The 17,316-nt window shown below is 36.8% G+C and overlaps 1 protein-coding gene across 4 annotated transcripts in view; it reads left to right on the plus strand.

Annotated features, from left to right (window-relative positions):
* Positions 1-17,316, plus strand: part of ERCC6 (ERCC excision repair 6, chromatin remodeling factor) — a 53,482-nt gene that overhangs the window by 9,409 nt on the left and 26,757 nt on the right. For all 4 annotated transcript variants that reach the window (XR_004241538.1, XM_032116261.1, XM_032116262.1 and 1 more), the window contains 3 exons: positions 6,619-6,744; positions 10,472-10,630; positions 14,539-14,674. Coding sequence is in view for 3 of the 4 variants with exons in the window: in XM_032116261.1 (XP_031972152.1) it covers positions 6,619-6,744; positions 10,472-10,630; positions 14,539-14,674 (421 nt within the window). In the remaining variant the exon portion in view is untranslated. The remainder of the gene's footprint in view (positions 1-6,618; positions 6,745-10,471; positions 10,631-14,538; positions 14,675-17,316) is intronic.

Here is a 17,316-nt window from a genome sequence, read left to right on the forward strand (position 1 = left end):
TAAACCCTAGCACAGGAACTTGATTAATGCTTGGGAGGCTCAAATTTTACACTTCTATGGAAATATAAAATCTTATGGATTTAAATGATGCTGTGTCAGAGAAGGAACCAAGAAGTAGAGGTATAACCACCATCGCTCCTGTAGTGAAAGCCTGAGTTGCTGTGGAGGAAGAGGTGGCACAAGTGCCCTCAGTTGTGGAAAAGCTCACATAGGAAGAACCCAACTTCACTTTCATATCCCAGGTTACAAAGGCAGATCAGGAACTGATATAAGGCAATAGGTTTGCAATCCCAGGATGTTGCTTTTCAAAATTAAAGCATAGTTTATTGCTCTTGAATAGAAATTTCAGCAAGAGGCTAATCTGAACAATGTCTAAAGGGTCAAAAAGAAATATGTTTTCTATTGGATGCATTAACAGAAATTAATTGTTCTTAATCGGTAAAATATTTACTGTTTGATTGAATAAAACTGTATTCTTCACATTTAAAGTAGACCAATATTAAATCATTTTTAATTCAGTGTTTTCATCAAGAGTAATTTATTTTGATTGAAAGTTTTAATATGACTCACAGTTTAAATTCATTCAGAAACGTTTTTTAATAACATTAAGATTGTGACAATTTATCCTTAGCAAAGTCATATCATAGACTACATTTCTTTTGGTTACTGAAGTTACAATAAAAGCCTAAATGAATTTTAGAAATATCAATAACTGTAATTGCTACCAAAACACTACATCTCTTAAAAATTTCATAGCTACAGTTATTGTGGCTGTTAAGCTGCAGCTGTCCACATTGATGTTTTTATGCTGACACCCCCAGGTAATCCTCATTATGGGAAATGCCATGAGAAAATAAAATGTAGTGAATTAAGAAACATATTAAGAATGCTGTAGAAGTGCTGTCATTTGCTTACATTTATATCTTGTTTCATGTCAGTTTTACTTTTGAATGCAAATGAATGGGTGAGATTATAGTATATTTTACCCGTGAGAGAGGCAGAGGAAAATCCTTCAGGATTACTTTATTCTTCTGAACATCTAGTCTTGTGCTTGGCAATGAATTCAGTCCTACACTCTTAGAGATTGAAAATGAGTTTCCTTAACATTAAAACTTTTCAGAGATGGGACTTCAAGAGATTCGTCTGTGTCAAGGGGAAACTACATTGATGTTGTTAAAGCATGCTAATTAGCTAACTGCACGACTGCAGAGCATCTCTAGAACAAGAGACTTGTTAGAACAGGAGCTGTTGTCTGTAGGAAGTGTCAGGCAGGAGAGTAGCTGACTCTTCCCTGTCCTTCTAAAGGCTACTTCCAGAGGTTGGCCTAGTCAGTCAAAGCAAGGTGTGGTCAGTGGAACATGAAAAAGTAAAATTTAGCTATGCAGAGTTCAGCTTAGGCTATCCGGAATTTCAGGTTTTTTCCCTTGCGTGAGTCTCTCCTTTCTCTAGTTACTGTTACTGCAGCCATGTTGCTGTGTAGACATCCAGATGAAAAAAATCTTCTGTTCTGAAAGGTCAATGTCTAAGGTGAATCATAGCTTGCTGGAATAGTGAGCACTACCAAGGAACCATCAGGGTTATGGAGAGTAAGGTAAATAAGCAGGATACTGTCATACACCCATAAGGTAATTTAAATATTCAGTGAAAATTAGTGTGTTGTCATTCCCAGCTGTGCATTGTACTGGCTATTACCAGCTGAACCCAGGGGCTTAGGTAATCAGTCTCTAGGATGGTACTGGAATGTCTCAGAGACTTGATCCCCATCAACAGATATGTTATCAATGTCTATTTTGTCATACTCAATAGTGACCATCTTCATCTAGAAGTGTTCAGAATTGGACGTGGTGGGATCTAAACCTGTTCTCTCTTGTCCAGTGGAATGCTCAGGTGTCGTGGTTTAACCCCAGCCAGCAGCCAGGCCCCACACAGCCACTCACTCACTCCACCACCAGGAGAGATTAGAAGGGTAAAAGCTGGAAAACTCATAGGCTGAGATAAAGGCAGTTTAATAGGGAAGATAAAAGCCACTCATGCAAGCAAATCAAACCAAGGAATGAACTCATGGCTCCCCATGGGCAGGCTGGTGTTCAGCCATCCCCAGGAGAGCAGAGCCCCATCTCAGATAACGGTGTCTTGGGAAGACAAACTCCATCACTAGAAATGTTCCCCCCTTCCTCCTTGTTCCCCCATTTTATGTACTGAGCATGATGCCATCTGCTCTGGAATATCCCTTTGGTCAGTTGGGATCACCTGTCCTGGCTGTGTCTCCCCCCAGCCTCCCTACTTTAGTGGCAGCACTAAAAGGCCTTGGCTCTGTGTAAGCCCTGCTCAGCAATGACAGCACATCTCTGTATTATCAGCCCTGTGTGCAACACAAATCTAAAACACAGCCACATACCAGCCACTGTGAAGAAAATTAACTCTACTCCACCCAAAACCAGCACATCAGGTCATGGCAGAGTCAATTTCTTTGAAGACTGTGGAAAGGGTGAAAATGGACCTGTTTTTCAACTTCTTTTACATAGAATCACAAAACAAAAGTAACTTTGAATGCATTTTAAGTGTGTAGGAAAAAAAAATTTTTTTGCTTTTTTCTTTCTCAACAAGAAAACTGCTGTGTGTTTTTCTTGTATTATTCTCAAGTTTTGCAGATGTGGAAACTGCAGATTATCAAGACTTTGTTTCTATTACTTAAAGTTTTTCTTTGCATGTCTTAAAATGCCAAGCATAAGTATAAAGTAATTTTTTCTGCTTATATGTAGTTATTATATTACACTATTGACATCAGTAAGGTGTCAGTATAAGGTAATAGCTCAGAGTCAAAATAAACCTTAAGCAGTCTTAGAGACACGCTCCCCATACCAGTTATCAGTATGTATCTGCCTGCTGCTTCAAGGAAGGAATTACATGTCATTATGGGAGATCAGTGCCATATCTGTGTTTTCTTATGTATTCTGTATCGTTTGTGGAGTACAGTATTTGACTTCTATTGCTGTCAAGTGCACAGAGGCAAGGCTGGGAAAGCTGCTTCTTTTCATGTCTCTCAAGTGATATCCTGGCAGTTGAGTGCAGGAAGTTTTGGCTGTCAGTATACAAAGCAGTTGATTCAAATAAAAAAAATTGATTTGAATTAAATTGGTTTTCATAGATCAGTTTTCATGTACTAGCTTTCTTTGATGTATCTGAGTTACTGAATCTCTCAGTTCAAAGTTATAAATTAAAAAAGGATTAAATACTACCTTTCCTGAAAGATACTTTCTTAAAGCATCCTTACTGTTCTTTAAAGTGACAAAGCCAGGACACAAATGAAGATATATTTTGTCTCACTCGCTGAGTACACCTTTCATTCGAAACTCAAGTGTGTAATTGTGTACATCAGTCTTAATTTACTTATTGAGGCTTGTGGTACTAACTGCATGTATTTCATCTGTTAGGACAATACCAATTAAATCCACCCATATAGACCATAAAAAGTTAGATCAAAAAAGTAATACTGTATGCGTCAATTTAGCAAATTAGAATAATCTATAAGGGATTCTTAGCTGTATAAAATATAAAACATATTGTGCTTCACAAATGCAAACTATATTAAATACTCAGCTTGGTTCCTGACTGTATTTTTTTTTTTTTTTTTAAGTCAAATTGTGCTTATTACTGTTTTGGGTGCAGAATTTCTTTCTAGGGTATTGCAATAAGTGGGAAATGGGCTTAGAATCTGAATACATTCTTATATTAAGAAGAAATTTAATTGTATGATATATGGCTTTCATACTTCACTTTTAGGGATAGCATTGTATTTATTTCGGCGACAATGGACAATATAAGACAGATTTCTCAAAGATCATGCTTCTGTTTTGAAGAGACTTTGGTAATATAGTAAAACCTCTATTTTCTGATTGTTTAGGCATACTAATGATGTTTAACTGATGTGTGTAAGGAATATATTGACCAAATGGACAGTAAGTTACTGTGTATATAAGTCAAAGATGAGCTACCACTATTTCTCCCTACAAAGTTTGACTTCCATGGGAAGGTACAAGACCAGATTAACAGACTGATCTGGTCTTGGAAATAGTGTTTGTCCTCCCATGGCTTCAGCCATGTGGGTATTTACACTTTTCTAAAGAAAATAAGGAAGTTTCAGTGTAGAATATGATAATGGTGTGTGTTACATTAAGTTCACAGCCTTTCAGAAACTGAATAGTTATTTGTGATAACAAGTTGCTGCTGTTTTTTTAACTGGTAATTGATGGCAAAAAACCTCTAGACATTTGGAAGAGATGTAGTACTTCAATGAAGCAACAGGTAACAGCATGTAAAAAGGAAATGTTTTTTAGGAAAATTAAGTACAGGGTTTATTAGTTCAAAATCTAGATGTATATATTTTCTAGGTATAATTTTAGGAAAAATCCCAATGTCGATCACACTTCCTGCAGAAAATGTAGCAGTTATATGGAGGTGAAGTGCCTAAATTCCTGGACAGTTCGGAGTTAACCTCAGTTTCCTCTTGGTTGTTTCGGGATCAGTTTTCCCAGTGCACACTAGAGGGCAGTCTGCTCCTTCCCAGGGGAGGCTGCTGCTCCAGCGCTGGCTGATTGATTCACCTCGGTGATTCGCGTTGGAGTACAAAATTAATAGCAAACTCTTGTACAAATTATTGCCCTGCTTGGGTTTAGTATGGATTGTTTACCTAGATGTCTCTTTGGAAGCTTTGTAATCTGTAGTTGTTTTGATTTTAGTGCGGTAAGTAGGAGTTTCCTTCCTTGGTTTGAGTCCTGTCATAACCCAGTCAAATGAAATAATGAAGTTCTAGCATGTCTCAGTTCCAGCAGTGACGCAGTCTGAAGCAAGGATTATCAGCATTTGTGAATTTGAATTCCTTTTTCTGGAACTCAGAAAAGTAAGGCCCTCTGTGCCTGGTAGAGTAACATTGTAGTACTGAAGAAAAAGAAATGCATTTTTATGCTGTGACTCTAGAACGTATCATATCTTCCTGTTAGGCTCTAGAGCATGAGTGTAATTTTTCTAAGTCAAACATTTAGCAGACTCCTAGTCTAAGGTAGAGATTTCCATTCCTGTTAGGATAGGTATGTAAAAGAGGAAAACACTGACACCTCATGTATTTTTAGTAAGTTCTGTTTTATTACTTAACCAGATACATGATTTCATATAATGAAATAAGAAGAATCTGATAATAAACATTTGCAACTCATCAGTTTTAATCAGCAAACTGAAGACTGTCTTTTTTCATCTAATTTTTTCCCCATATATGCTCTTTTTTCTCTCCATCATTATTTTTTTTGCTTCTGAAGACTTCTTGACTTAAGAGATCAAAATATGCTTCAGTGAGACTGGCTCTCTAAACCTGTCCAGCATAGTGTTGTGTTAGTTCTTCAGTGCTTTCATTCTTGGCAATGATTGTAACTTGTGTGTATTTGGAGATGATGATGTTTATTTTCAGTTAATAAAACAATACCAAGTTTGTTACTAGTTCCATAAAGACAGACTCAAAGTATTTTCTCAAAAGGTACTGCTGAAAAGTCCATCTAGAAACCTCGCATAATTAGCTTTCTTTCATGAGAGTGTATGATTGTGTTGCTTGTCTGTGAAGTGTTGAACTTCTTCCCTTCTCTCTTTTTCCTAACACAAGTGTTTTGAAACAAATTTGCCAGATATGCAGAGACCATTAAGTGGAGGTGTGCTTTTGCACTGCATCCAGAACAGTAGCATATGGATGTTTTCAATCTGTTCTGAACCATGCCAATTTCTGTAGGGATTTTGTCCATTTATACACCACATTCAGTGTGCCTGCAGTAAATGGCACTTTCATGAGAGAATTCCAGCAAAATCTGAATTGTCAGTGAAGTGCTGTTGGTTGAGTAGTACATACCCAGCTAGAGTACACTTTACCATTAGAGGCAGATGGGTTTGGGCCACTGAAACACAAGTTCATAATTCTGTTGGAATGTTGAAGATCCTTTGGTACTTTTTCAGCAGCGGGGGAATGATGGGACAGGAAGGTAATTCTCTAAGCTGCCTGGAGTCCAAATAAGATGAGGCTGCAAACCACAAATCACACTGTAATTTCAAAACCTCATAAAGCTCATTCTCTTGGTAATGACTGCTTTACAGATTTCGAGCATGTCATCCTGAAGATGGTGGTGATGTTTCCAACTGAGTCTTGTGTATAAGATTATACACTGCTTCACATTTCTCTACAGGAAGGAAGTTAAATTTAAGTGTTTGGTTAAATTAAATAGTTTTGGAATACGTAAACTTTGTCAGTGTTTTGGCAAGGGGTGGGGAGGAGGAAGGGGAGGGAGATTTAAGCGTTTAAAGTAGACAGATTTTTTGGTGCTGTTAGCTGTTGATTCCATTATATTAGTATTTTTGTCTATAGAAAATTATAAGTAGCTATAAAACATGCACCTTTTAATATATTGGATATTTCAAGCATTTATTTGCATAATTCTGTCCTCCAAAGGATTACTATTTTAAGTCATGACATCAGAGCATGTCTTTTTGTTGGATTTTTTACCTGATAGAAAATTCAGTGTCATTTTCATAGAGTATCTTTTCCATGCTATAATTGAATGTTGACTCCTTGTGTCACTCCAGGAAGTGGCAAAAAGAACGTTTGAAGGACAAAGAACATGAAACAGCTGAGGAACTTTCTGAAGAAAGTGACGTTGAATTTGAAGAGGGTTTCAAAGTACCAGGATTTCTCTTCAAAAAGCTTTTTAAGTATGTATTGTGTACATTATTTTTATATTATGCTGCTGTATGCTGTTAATAATATTAGTAGTAATAGTCATGGTGAGTTCCAGATGCCCTTTGCTGTAACTTTGACTTCAGTGAACGATGCCTCAACTTTTACTTCAATTGTTTCAGTAGGATTCTTCCTTTAAAAAAGATTTCAGGATCAAACTTCAATGTAATTAACTTACTGTGAGCACAAAATGCAATTACATGAAAATACAGATGATAACTGGCTGATATGAGTATTGTAAATGTGTATTAGCTGAACTATGAATTGAGAAGCTCTCCTTGTCTATTTTTATAAATGCTTTCTTTTATTGATACATGCTTGCTCCTAATAAAGGTGTGGAGTGGTAGAACAACTTTACTTTGAAACATAAGATGTTGGCAAGATGTGATAAAAGAAAAAAACAAGAAATACCATGTTTCTCTAATTGGGTGGAGTGAAATTTTCTGCCAGTAAAAAATATGAACAACTCTTTCTTTAAGTAACTACTCAAAGTATTTTCAAAGTAACTACTTGTAATTCGTATGAACATTTTGCCAGGTAAAATTTTAAAATATAGAGAGTGAATTCTTAATTCCTCTGGTAGATGGAAAGCACGCTACAATTCATTCTTTAGTTATTTAATGCTTAATTACAGATTTGGACATAACTGTTTTCTGTTTCAGTTTTTTAAAACACAGTGCCCTGTGATGCTTTCAAGTTCATCTCAAAAAGGCTAATGATAAACGACAGCCCAAACAAGCTAGCAGCTGACCAGTTAACTTCATCCATAATCTCTCCCTTAAATTTCATGCATAATGGGCTTGAATTCAGTTTTGTTGGCAACATCTCACACAGCAGGAAAAACATCTTCTCTTTCAAAGCAAACTCTTAGAATCTTACTGTAGTAGAAAGCCCTGGTTTATAATGGGTGTGCGTGCTATCCCTTCCAAGAGAACCACTTAGTCTTGACCTCAAAGAAATTATTACTGTTGTCCTGTAGTCCTCAGAAGGAAAGCACTAGCTCTGAAATGGGATTGAATTAATGACTTGGTTGCTGGGACCATACAGAGCCAATATGTGGTCTCCAGTTGTTTATGCGATGGTACTGCACAAGTATTCATCTTGAGGACGGATGTGTGGTCTGAGCAACCCGAAGGGAAATGAAATAGAGTAGTCACTAAAAATTAATCTTGAAGATGCAAGCCTCACTAATGAAGGGTATCCCTGCAAGCATGAGTCAGTTGGCAAAACTTCTTAAGTGGTTAGAAAGATCAATTGAGTTGAATGATTTGTCTGACTTGTAGCTTAAATGCTGAAATCTCCGATGTAGGAAAGCCCATAGTCAATAGTCATTAAAAACTGTTGAGTTCTGAGCAAGTTTAGTACAAAACATGGAAGTATATTGACCCATGGATATGTATAGCATGTACTTTAAGTGATCTTCCTGCATAGTTAAAGTCCAAAGAAGTTAGCTCATGCTGGAAGTAGGAGACCCCCAGGTCTGTTCTTTGGTAAGCCTGTTAAAGTGGACAATCAGTTTCTTCCCTGCACACTTGTCTGCTTTGATGAACGTTGAGCAGGAATAGCATTGATACTGCTGTGGAACAAAACCAAGCAGAGCTGCAAACATTGCCTTATCCTGCCTGCACTAAGCCTGAGAGAATGTTCTCTGTATGAAAAAGGAAACAGGCTTCATCATTATTTGCTTCCAGATTTCCCTGATAAATCTGAAACACAGTTTTGTCTCTGCAACAATGCAGCTGAACTCTGGTAGCTACTGTGGTGAATTTTGAGGGATGCATCACAGCATGATTGCTCATGTGAAAAACAGGCCAATATAACTATTTTGGAAGACCAGCAGCACTTTTATTTACTTCCAGAATATTTTTGGAATTAAAAAAAATTGGTGCAACAAAAGTGTAAGGTTGAAAAAAATTAATTATCTTTCCATATAACCACAGAAAATGGAGGAGGATGTGTTCCTTTAACTTTTGCATAGTTACAATTATTGCATGTTTATATGATTATACAAAGAAAGCACCTGCATCTTTCATGTTTTTAAATAACCACAGAGCAGAATTTTTCACAAGCTTAGTTATCCACGGGGAAGCTTTCTCAGGAGAAGGAAGGAGAGGGAGAAATATGCTTATAAATTCATCTAATTTTAAAGCTCTGTATGTAATCCTAAAAAATAATACAAATTTATATCAGGAGGTTATTGAATGGTTGTCTTCTGAAGAGACATGCTGAACATTAGTCTGGGGGAGCAGCTTATGACTGGAATTAGGCTTATCTTCAATTCTTTAATGTTTGTCAGAAAATGTTTTGTCTTCATAAAATGTAGCAATGATAGCATCTTAATCCAATTATAGCTAATCTTGCAAGTTATTTCATACTTGTTCTATAGATTGCTGCATTTTAAGGTGAATTAATTTCTAATAAAAGGGTTTCTTAAGGGCTTCATGGCATAATGCTTTTGAGACACCAGCAGATAGTGTGATGTCGGAACATTAGATGTGTTCTTCGATCATCTTTTTTTAACTACTCAAGCCATTTGTTTGTCTCCATTTAGCATTCTCTAAATCCATACCAAACTCACACAAATTGATTTTTAATAGTACTTTGTAGACACTAGTGTTGTTAGCTGTCAGTGGTCCTAAATATTATTTGTTCAAGGATGGAAACAGGATTTTGAAATGCACACAAGAAATCACCTAAAATGAACAACCCTTATTTAAAATTAAAGTGTTTTGTTCTTTGCTGTGCTCTGCACTCCAGAAATGTGTACCATCAAGAAAATTATCAGTAACCTTTTTTTTCCCTGTAAGTTACAGGGCACTGAGGTGCTGAAACATTTGCATCTTTTTTTTTTTTTTTTAATGGGATTTAAAGATATGTTTTTTCATTTATTTCTTTTGTTTTCAATTTAACCCCCACACATGGTGTGTTATTCTTACTAGGCTCACTATTTCATATTGTTATAAAAAGGTATGTCCTAAAGTGATTCTTAGTCCAGCATCGTATCTTCACCTTTTTAGCTTGCCATCATAAAGCTTGCTTTCTAGTCCACTTCTTTTAAGTGGAATGTGTTTTACATTGTTGCTTGTACAATTTCCAGTGAAGGACTGGGAGTAGAAACTGCTCTGATGCTCTCACATAATGGTCTGCTGTATCCCATGCACTGCAGTAGTTTCTATTGCTTAGCCTTGATTTTTTTCTTCATTGAAAGAGACTAAATGTTATTAAATAAATTTATGTATAAAAAAAGCATGGTTTGGCAGATCTGATCAGTTTTTGTAGTGGAGTATGCAGTCAGTACCCATTACAAGTCAATCTTTTCCTTCAGTTCAAGGTATATGTTCCAAATAATATTATTTACTAGACCCTTGTATGTTGTCTTTTCTGAAAAGATAATGCTTCATAAGAGTAAGTTTCCAAGTTGCTTTTAGCACTTAAAATATATATGAAATAAAATACCCTCTAATTACCATGACTATCAGTTTAATTAGAAATGTTTTAGTGTTGCATAAAGAACGAAAGTCACACGTAATGTCTGAATGCATCAAAAATGTATGACCTAGTAAATACAGCACTCATGTAAAACACACATCCAGCATGTTACTGTAACTGGTATAAGAACCTTGCCAAATGATTAATTCATGAGTACTTTCTGTTATGATCTGTATTATCAAACATTTGCCATCTTCTTTTTCCTTGTTTTAGGTACCAGCAGACAGGTGTTAGGTGGCTTTGGGAATTGCACTGCCAGCAGGCAGGAGGAATTCTGGGAGATGAGATGGGATTGGGCAAGACCATTCAGATAATTGCCTTCTTGGCAGGTCTGAGCTACAGCAATATGAGGACTCGTGGTTCAAATTACAGGCAAGTGCTTCTCTGCAGACTGTCAGTCTGTGGAGCTCAATTAATATTTCATCAGATGTATTACTGGTGGAGGAGGGTCCTGTGAATTATTAATGACATTTCAATTACAATATTCCTTTAATTCTTTTAGTGGGGGACATCAAAGGAAAAATTTTACGAGACAATGGAGCTGTAGGGCAGGAAAAATTAAACATGTAACACTTTTAATGAATTCCAGGCATTGATGCTTCATTTTGCAGATGAGCCACGCTAGATATTTTGGGTCAATACAGTGTCTAAGGTTACCTTCCACAAATGGATTGTTTACAAACTCAATTACATTAATATCAGTAGTTTACACAATATGGAATTTTAAATTAGATGTAATACCTTTAGTTCCATTTATTAAATTTTACATTAAAATATTTGTTCTGGCAAGCCACCAGGTAAATATTTTACAGGAAGTAGCAAGCTGATTTGCAGTGAAAGTTAGAGTTTCTGATGGGCAGGGAATTATCCATGCCAAAAATTAGTAGTAAGAGTAAAACCAATAAGTTATACAGCAGAATTTCCATCAGTTTTTGGTTTTCTGTTGTTGCTTTTCAAAACATACGCTACTGTGACTGGCCTTTCTTACAAGATATTTTATGTTTTTTTGTTACTGAACAATGCTTTAAAATTTCTTTTTCATAGGTGAAATTACTGGCAAGACACTTGTTTGTGTTCTCGGATTTGCAAATGCACGCATGAATAGTACTTGATTTTTTTACTTCTGTTGGCCTGTATACCTGATGTAAATAGCTACATGAAACTTAGCAACTATCATAGTACTGTCCCAAACAAAAATAATTACCTCTATATAGAGGTATGTTTAAATTATGTTCAGCTTGTACATGGATTGTAAAATAATGCTTTAAAGAGAAAATATTCCTGTTTTTTCTCCAGTTGCTTCTTAATAAAGCCTTAATATAAAAAAACCCCACAGGTCCTTCATCACTCAGGCCAGTTGATTTACTTTAATATGGCTGCCTGGTTAAGGATGCTACTGTCCAGATTATTTTATATTCCCTACCCCACTTGGGAGGCCAGTGAGTTGATGGAAATCCTTCAGGGACGTCTCTTGACGCTTTTAAATAGTGTGAAACTACAGTAAAACTTTGAAAAGGCCAAAATCAATTTGCCCACCTAAGTTGCAGTGTTCTTTTTGCATGGAAGATAATGTGTTGAATTTCTTGTTTTGGCTGGTGCATGTCATTGAGTCCATCATGGTAGTGATTCCATGGGAGGAAACAAGGTTTAATATATTGGTGAAGTTTGCTCTGATTTTGCTTGTGTGCTGTAAGGCAGACAGTCTAAACTACTTGATCTTTCCTCATCAAGTGTTACCCTCCCCTGGACTGAGAAGGCAGTAATCCTGGTAGCCAGTAGTACTGGTTAACTTGTTTCTACTTGAAAGAGTGCGGTCTGATAGGCAGGAGGCTTTCTGGGCAGCCCCTGCTGCAAAGCCAGCACTAAGAGTGGACAAAGTTGTGTTGCCCACTCTATGTGTCTTCCAGACTAGCTTGGGCCTCGTTACCTTGGTGTGTAACAAAAACCTTTTCACTACAGGCTTGGCTTCATTTATTTGAGACATCAGATGAGAAACTGACAGAAAGTTTATACACCGATTATTTACCCATCTGTGCTCTTCAGGATACTGAGACATAAACATAAACAGCTCAATCTCTACTTTGAGTGGCAGAGATTAATTTCCATGGTGCTTAGGTAAATAAAAATCCATTGCCCCAGAAAACATATATGGCTCTTGCTGCCCTGGTCTCTTATTTTTGCTAGGATTTAGTTATTGTTTCAGCTTGAAAACATGATTTGCCAGTCCTTGGCAATATTTGGTTATAATGAAACATGTTTTCCTCCACTAATTTTTTGTGTATTTAAAGATTATAAATACAGTGTAAATACAGCTTCCTTTTTCTTGGTAGCAAGTTGCAGGAATAGATCTTATGTGCAATTCTAATTGCATCCAATTAAATAACAACAAATAGAGGATGCTTGTGAGTTTGGGCTTTATAAACTAGAAGCAACAGAAGAAAGAGATTTGGATATATTGATCATACGTGATATTGACCATAAGCTATCAGTACAATGTGTCTGTGAAAAAAGGACAGAATACAATATGGCAATATATTTGGAGTAAGAATAGGACAGCATTGTCTTTGTACAAGACACTAGTAAGACTTTAGTTTTGAATTTTTTAGTGCCACCTTTGTTCAAGGAAAGCAAATATAAATTGAATGGGCAGCAGAGCGAGTCTTGCAGTGTTGCAGTGATTAGAAGAATGAAGGATGCCTCCTAAGTGTGGCAAGCAGAAGTATATGATTTGTTTAGTTTTGTGAAACAGCTCAGACTGGAAGAAACTAGATGACTCTTTTATATAAATAAATAAAAGGTCTCAAGAGAATAATAAAATGTTGGCTAGTGCAAAGTGGTTAGAGTCAGACTAGACACGGAAGAGTTTTCACACAGCCAAGTGGAGGGAGAGTGGATTTTCTGAAAATTGATTCAAGGAGGTGTAAACTCTTTGTGTAAGCTGAGGGGGAAAAAAATCTGGATAAACCCTGCATGTGAGCTTGTGTGATACAGACCAGGGGAATAAACAGTGGTATTTTGTTACTACCCACGAGGAGTGAGAAACTAGTATGTTCTGGGAAGGTTGGCTTTCTTGCTGTAGATATTTTTAAGAGCAGTAGCAGGGTTATTTGGATTCGTAGCATAGTTGAAGCTACTCTCCAAGTTCTTATTTCCCTTTGGATTGCTGGGAGTTTTTTAATTAGACCATGTAAGGTTGTGTTCTAGTATTTTATAATAAGCAACATCCAGGTTGTTGTATATGTATAAGCTTTTAATAAAGAATATTATTTCTTCATGTCAGCAGTTTCTGAAGGCATTAAGGGGTTGTTTTTTTTAAGTGGGGTGTTGCTGGTGTGTGAGAAATCTTTTTTTGCTGTCAGTATGTGATCTTGAATGTATACTGTGAACTTCTGCATTGTTTATTTATTACCACTTGGATAGTACATAGACAGACACAGGTCAGTGTATGAAAACTGAAGCTATTGCCTTTGTTTGCAAAGTCATTTTGTTCCATTTTTTTAAAGAGCAAATATATTTGAAAAGTAACTGCTAGTAACCACTAGTTAATATATTTCTTACATGATTGTTGATACGTATTTGTGGCAGCAGTATTTTTTATTTGGCTAGTGTGCAAAAGATTTTTCCCTTCATAACCTTAAGAGCAGCTCTCAACTTAATATACGGAAAGACTTTGTTTCAGACTTCTTTAGTAATTCTCAGAAACAATAATATAATTATGAATAAGAAACTTATGAGACAGTTTGAGCCAAGCTCAGATCTCAACTTCCATGGATAATATAGTCTGCCACTTTAGAATCCTTCTCTTATGTATAAACTATGGTGATGAGAGTAGAGTATATTACCAACATGAAGCAGAACACCTGTGTATAAGTCCATTTGTGAGACTCTAGCTACACATTCTGTATAATAGAAGTAATAAAATAATTGCTTGTTAATGATTTCTTTTTGCCTGTAGAAACAGCAGTCACTAAAACGTGATTTGTAATATCACAGGAGGAAGTTCCCTTATGCCATATTGTTTGGAGCTTTTCTATTCCTGTTTATCTTGATAGATGCATCCATTAACTGGTCAATGGGTAGAATCTTTTAGCAGCACCCTCTTCATCTTCCTTTAAAAAACAGACTTCCAGGAAAACAAATTGCCAATTAATTTCCATAGCTCTCATATTCCACTTCAGCTGTTAAATATGTCATTTTAATATGTGTGTATTTTAATGAGCCACTTAATACAGATTATTTATTTCACATTAAGGGTTTTTTTATTGAATACTCTATTTTAGGTACCAGGGATTGGGTCCAACAGTGATTGTTTGTCCAGCTACTGTGTTGCATCAGTGGGTAAAAGAATTCCACACTTGGTGGCCTCCATTTAGAGTCGCTGTGCTCCATGAAACTGGTTCTTATACAAAGAGTAAGGTAATGATTGACATCCATTTTGTAATTCCAGAGGCTTCTTTTTTTTTTTCTTGTTACTAGCAAAAAAAAAAATCCCCTGTTGCTTAATACTTCTGTGTAGGAAAGAGCTTGTGCCCTTTCTCTGAATGTCTTAAAAGAACAAAATGTTCATTGTCTTGTGTAGATTTCATAGTAAACTGGACTAAAAGGGGGATGACATGGAATGCACGTATGTTATGATAAAGACTTGTATTGCCTGAACAAATTAAGCATAGTAACAGGTTTCTTGCTTGAGCTTTCCTTGTGCTCTAGTCCATGCTAGGAGTTTGTGATGGGACTGCTTGTACACCAGTTAAATGCTTGTAGCACTTGTGAATTCTCTTCTTGCATTTCTGTGCGTCACTATGTCATTGATGTGATATTTAATGTGTGTTGTAGTGCTAGGTCTGGTTTAGCAAGCTGCAGCTTTCCCTGAGAGCTCAGCAGGGCTGCTTAGGGCAGAGCGAGCATTTCGCCCTCCCGTAGTCCTTTTCCGACGGCTCCGCGCTCTTGCTCCAGCAGCCATCAGCCTTGCAACCAGCGATGGTGAAAGAGGCGAGAAGGGGCTCTCCATCAGGGACCTTTAATGGTTACATCTTGTCCCAGCACCCCCAGAGGCAGAGAGGCCTCGTGATCTGGGCGCAGGGGGGTTTTCTCAGGGGCTCAGGGCTGGTACATGGGCAGAGTTGGGGTACAGGAACCAGTAGGGAGAGCCCGAGGGAGTGGCCAGGACTAGGGGCAGAGGAAAGTGGGGGAACAATATGGGATCAGAAAAGCAGTGGGTAAACAGATCACCACAAATGTGGTTTGCGTGCATGGGCAATTTCTCTGCAGTTGGTTGCTGTCAGTTGATATCGCTTAGTCTCATTTTCTTTAATGACAGAGTTACTTCATTAGTTTTCATTGTTTCAAGCAGAGCCCTTTCTGTGTTTCAGTTTTCTGTGTCAGTCTCTTCATATGCATGTTCTTTGTCTGTTTCTTAAGCTGGAAAGTCTGACTTGTCTGAAGTTTCAAACTTTGGTACCTTGCAGGAACAAAACAAGGAAAACTTAGATTTTTATTTTCCCCTAGCCTTATATTTCAGATGCTTAAATGGATTTTTAGGATTCAGCAAAGCATTTTAAAATTTCTCTTTAAATATTTATTGAATTTCTTGTAATAACATTAAGATTATATGGTGCTTAATTGCACTTGATTAAACGTATTCTGAAGTAATTGATGTAGTTACAGTACATGGCAAAAAAGGAGTAGCACACTCTAATGTGCTAATAGCTTCCTGTTGTTCAATTAACTTGGTGTGTTTTCAAGCCCTAAAAGTCTGTTGACCTCAATAACATGGTTGCATGTCTTCCTAAATTAAATCATGCGTGCTTATTTTGGGCTGTTGGTTAATTAATGGACTTGACAGACTGACTCAAATTTTTCCATCTGCAGGAATAGTCAGGTTTTCAAGATTTCATTGTTGTCCTTCAAATGCATATTCAACAACTTAAAGATGTTAGCACTTTCAAGCAGATTTAGAGAACTGAACCTAATGCCTCATCTTCTAAGAGCTGCAAAAATGCTTTAAACAAGTGTCACTGCTGATAAGGTCTTAACATCATGCACATTTTTTTCCTAGATGCCTCTTAATCAGAGAAGAGCAAGCTAACCCAACTTTCCCATTCTAGTTCCCCTTTTACCTGCAATAAAAGTTTGCCACAAATTAGCATAAGTAACACTTGTACACTGAAAATATATCATAAAATACAGGATGGGTGATTTACTCCTGCCTAGGATTTATTTTCAATATACATTCTTTCTATGAATACTTTAGTGCTGATCTGATCTTAACAGCAATTCCATCTGCTGATAACCTATGGCATTACAGAAGACCACTTTTACATATCTTAACTTTGTAATATTCATCCAGGGACCATCCAGCCCTTATGCTCTGGCATAATACATAAAAGAATAAGTAAGTTAAAGAATATCAAAGTAGTGGTTAGACTGCATAAATTTTTTGAGATTAAATTTACATGGCTAAAAGCCAGCTCCCTGTTCACCTGTGGTCTCACTGTTGCAGAGGCCTGTTGGGAATTAACCAGGATTCACCTGTTCTATTAGTGTATCACAGTTTATCACAAAGTAAATGAGAAGATTTTTGTGCTGGACAGCTCCAGGAGAGGATTGGGGTACTGAACTTTGTTACCAGCTTTGGAGTGAGAAAGGTCATTTCAGCCTCTGAAGAGGTTACAATTTTCTGAACCAGTGGAGGAACATAATTGTTCTCCAGACTAGCTGGGCATCAGACAGTGAAGATACTAATGGATTTTGAGGACTACCTTATCATGTAGTGGTTGGCCAGCAGGTTGTGGTAAAACACAGCATGCAGCTTGTTCTCTGCAGGTCTGTGAAAGAGTCTCTACAGGTCTATGAAAGAGGAGCAGGTGATTTCTAAGGAGCAAAGAATAATTGTAAAACTATTGGATTAGAATTTTGGAGAAAAAGGGTTAAGCAATGATAGATGTCCCATAAGGCAAGACAGTATTTCATAGCAGAAACAGACAACAGCTGAAATTTCACTTGATAAAATTTAAGTTGATATTTTAGGTGAGATGGATGTACATAATTTTTACCAAAAC

This window comes from Corvus moneduloides, chromosome 8 (genome assembly GCF_009650955.1).
Source record: "Corvus moneduloides isolate bCorMon1 chromosome 8, bCorMon1.pri, whole genome shotgun sequence".
NCBI lineage: Eukaryota > Metazoa > Chordata > Aves > Passeriformes > Corvidae > Corvus > Corvus moneduloides.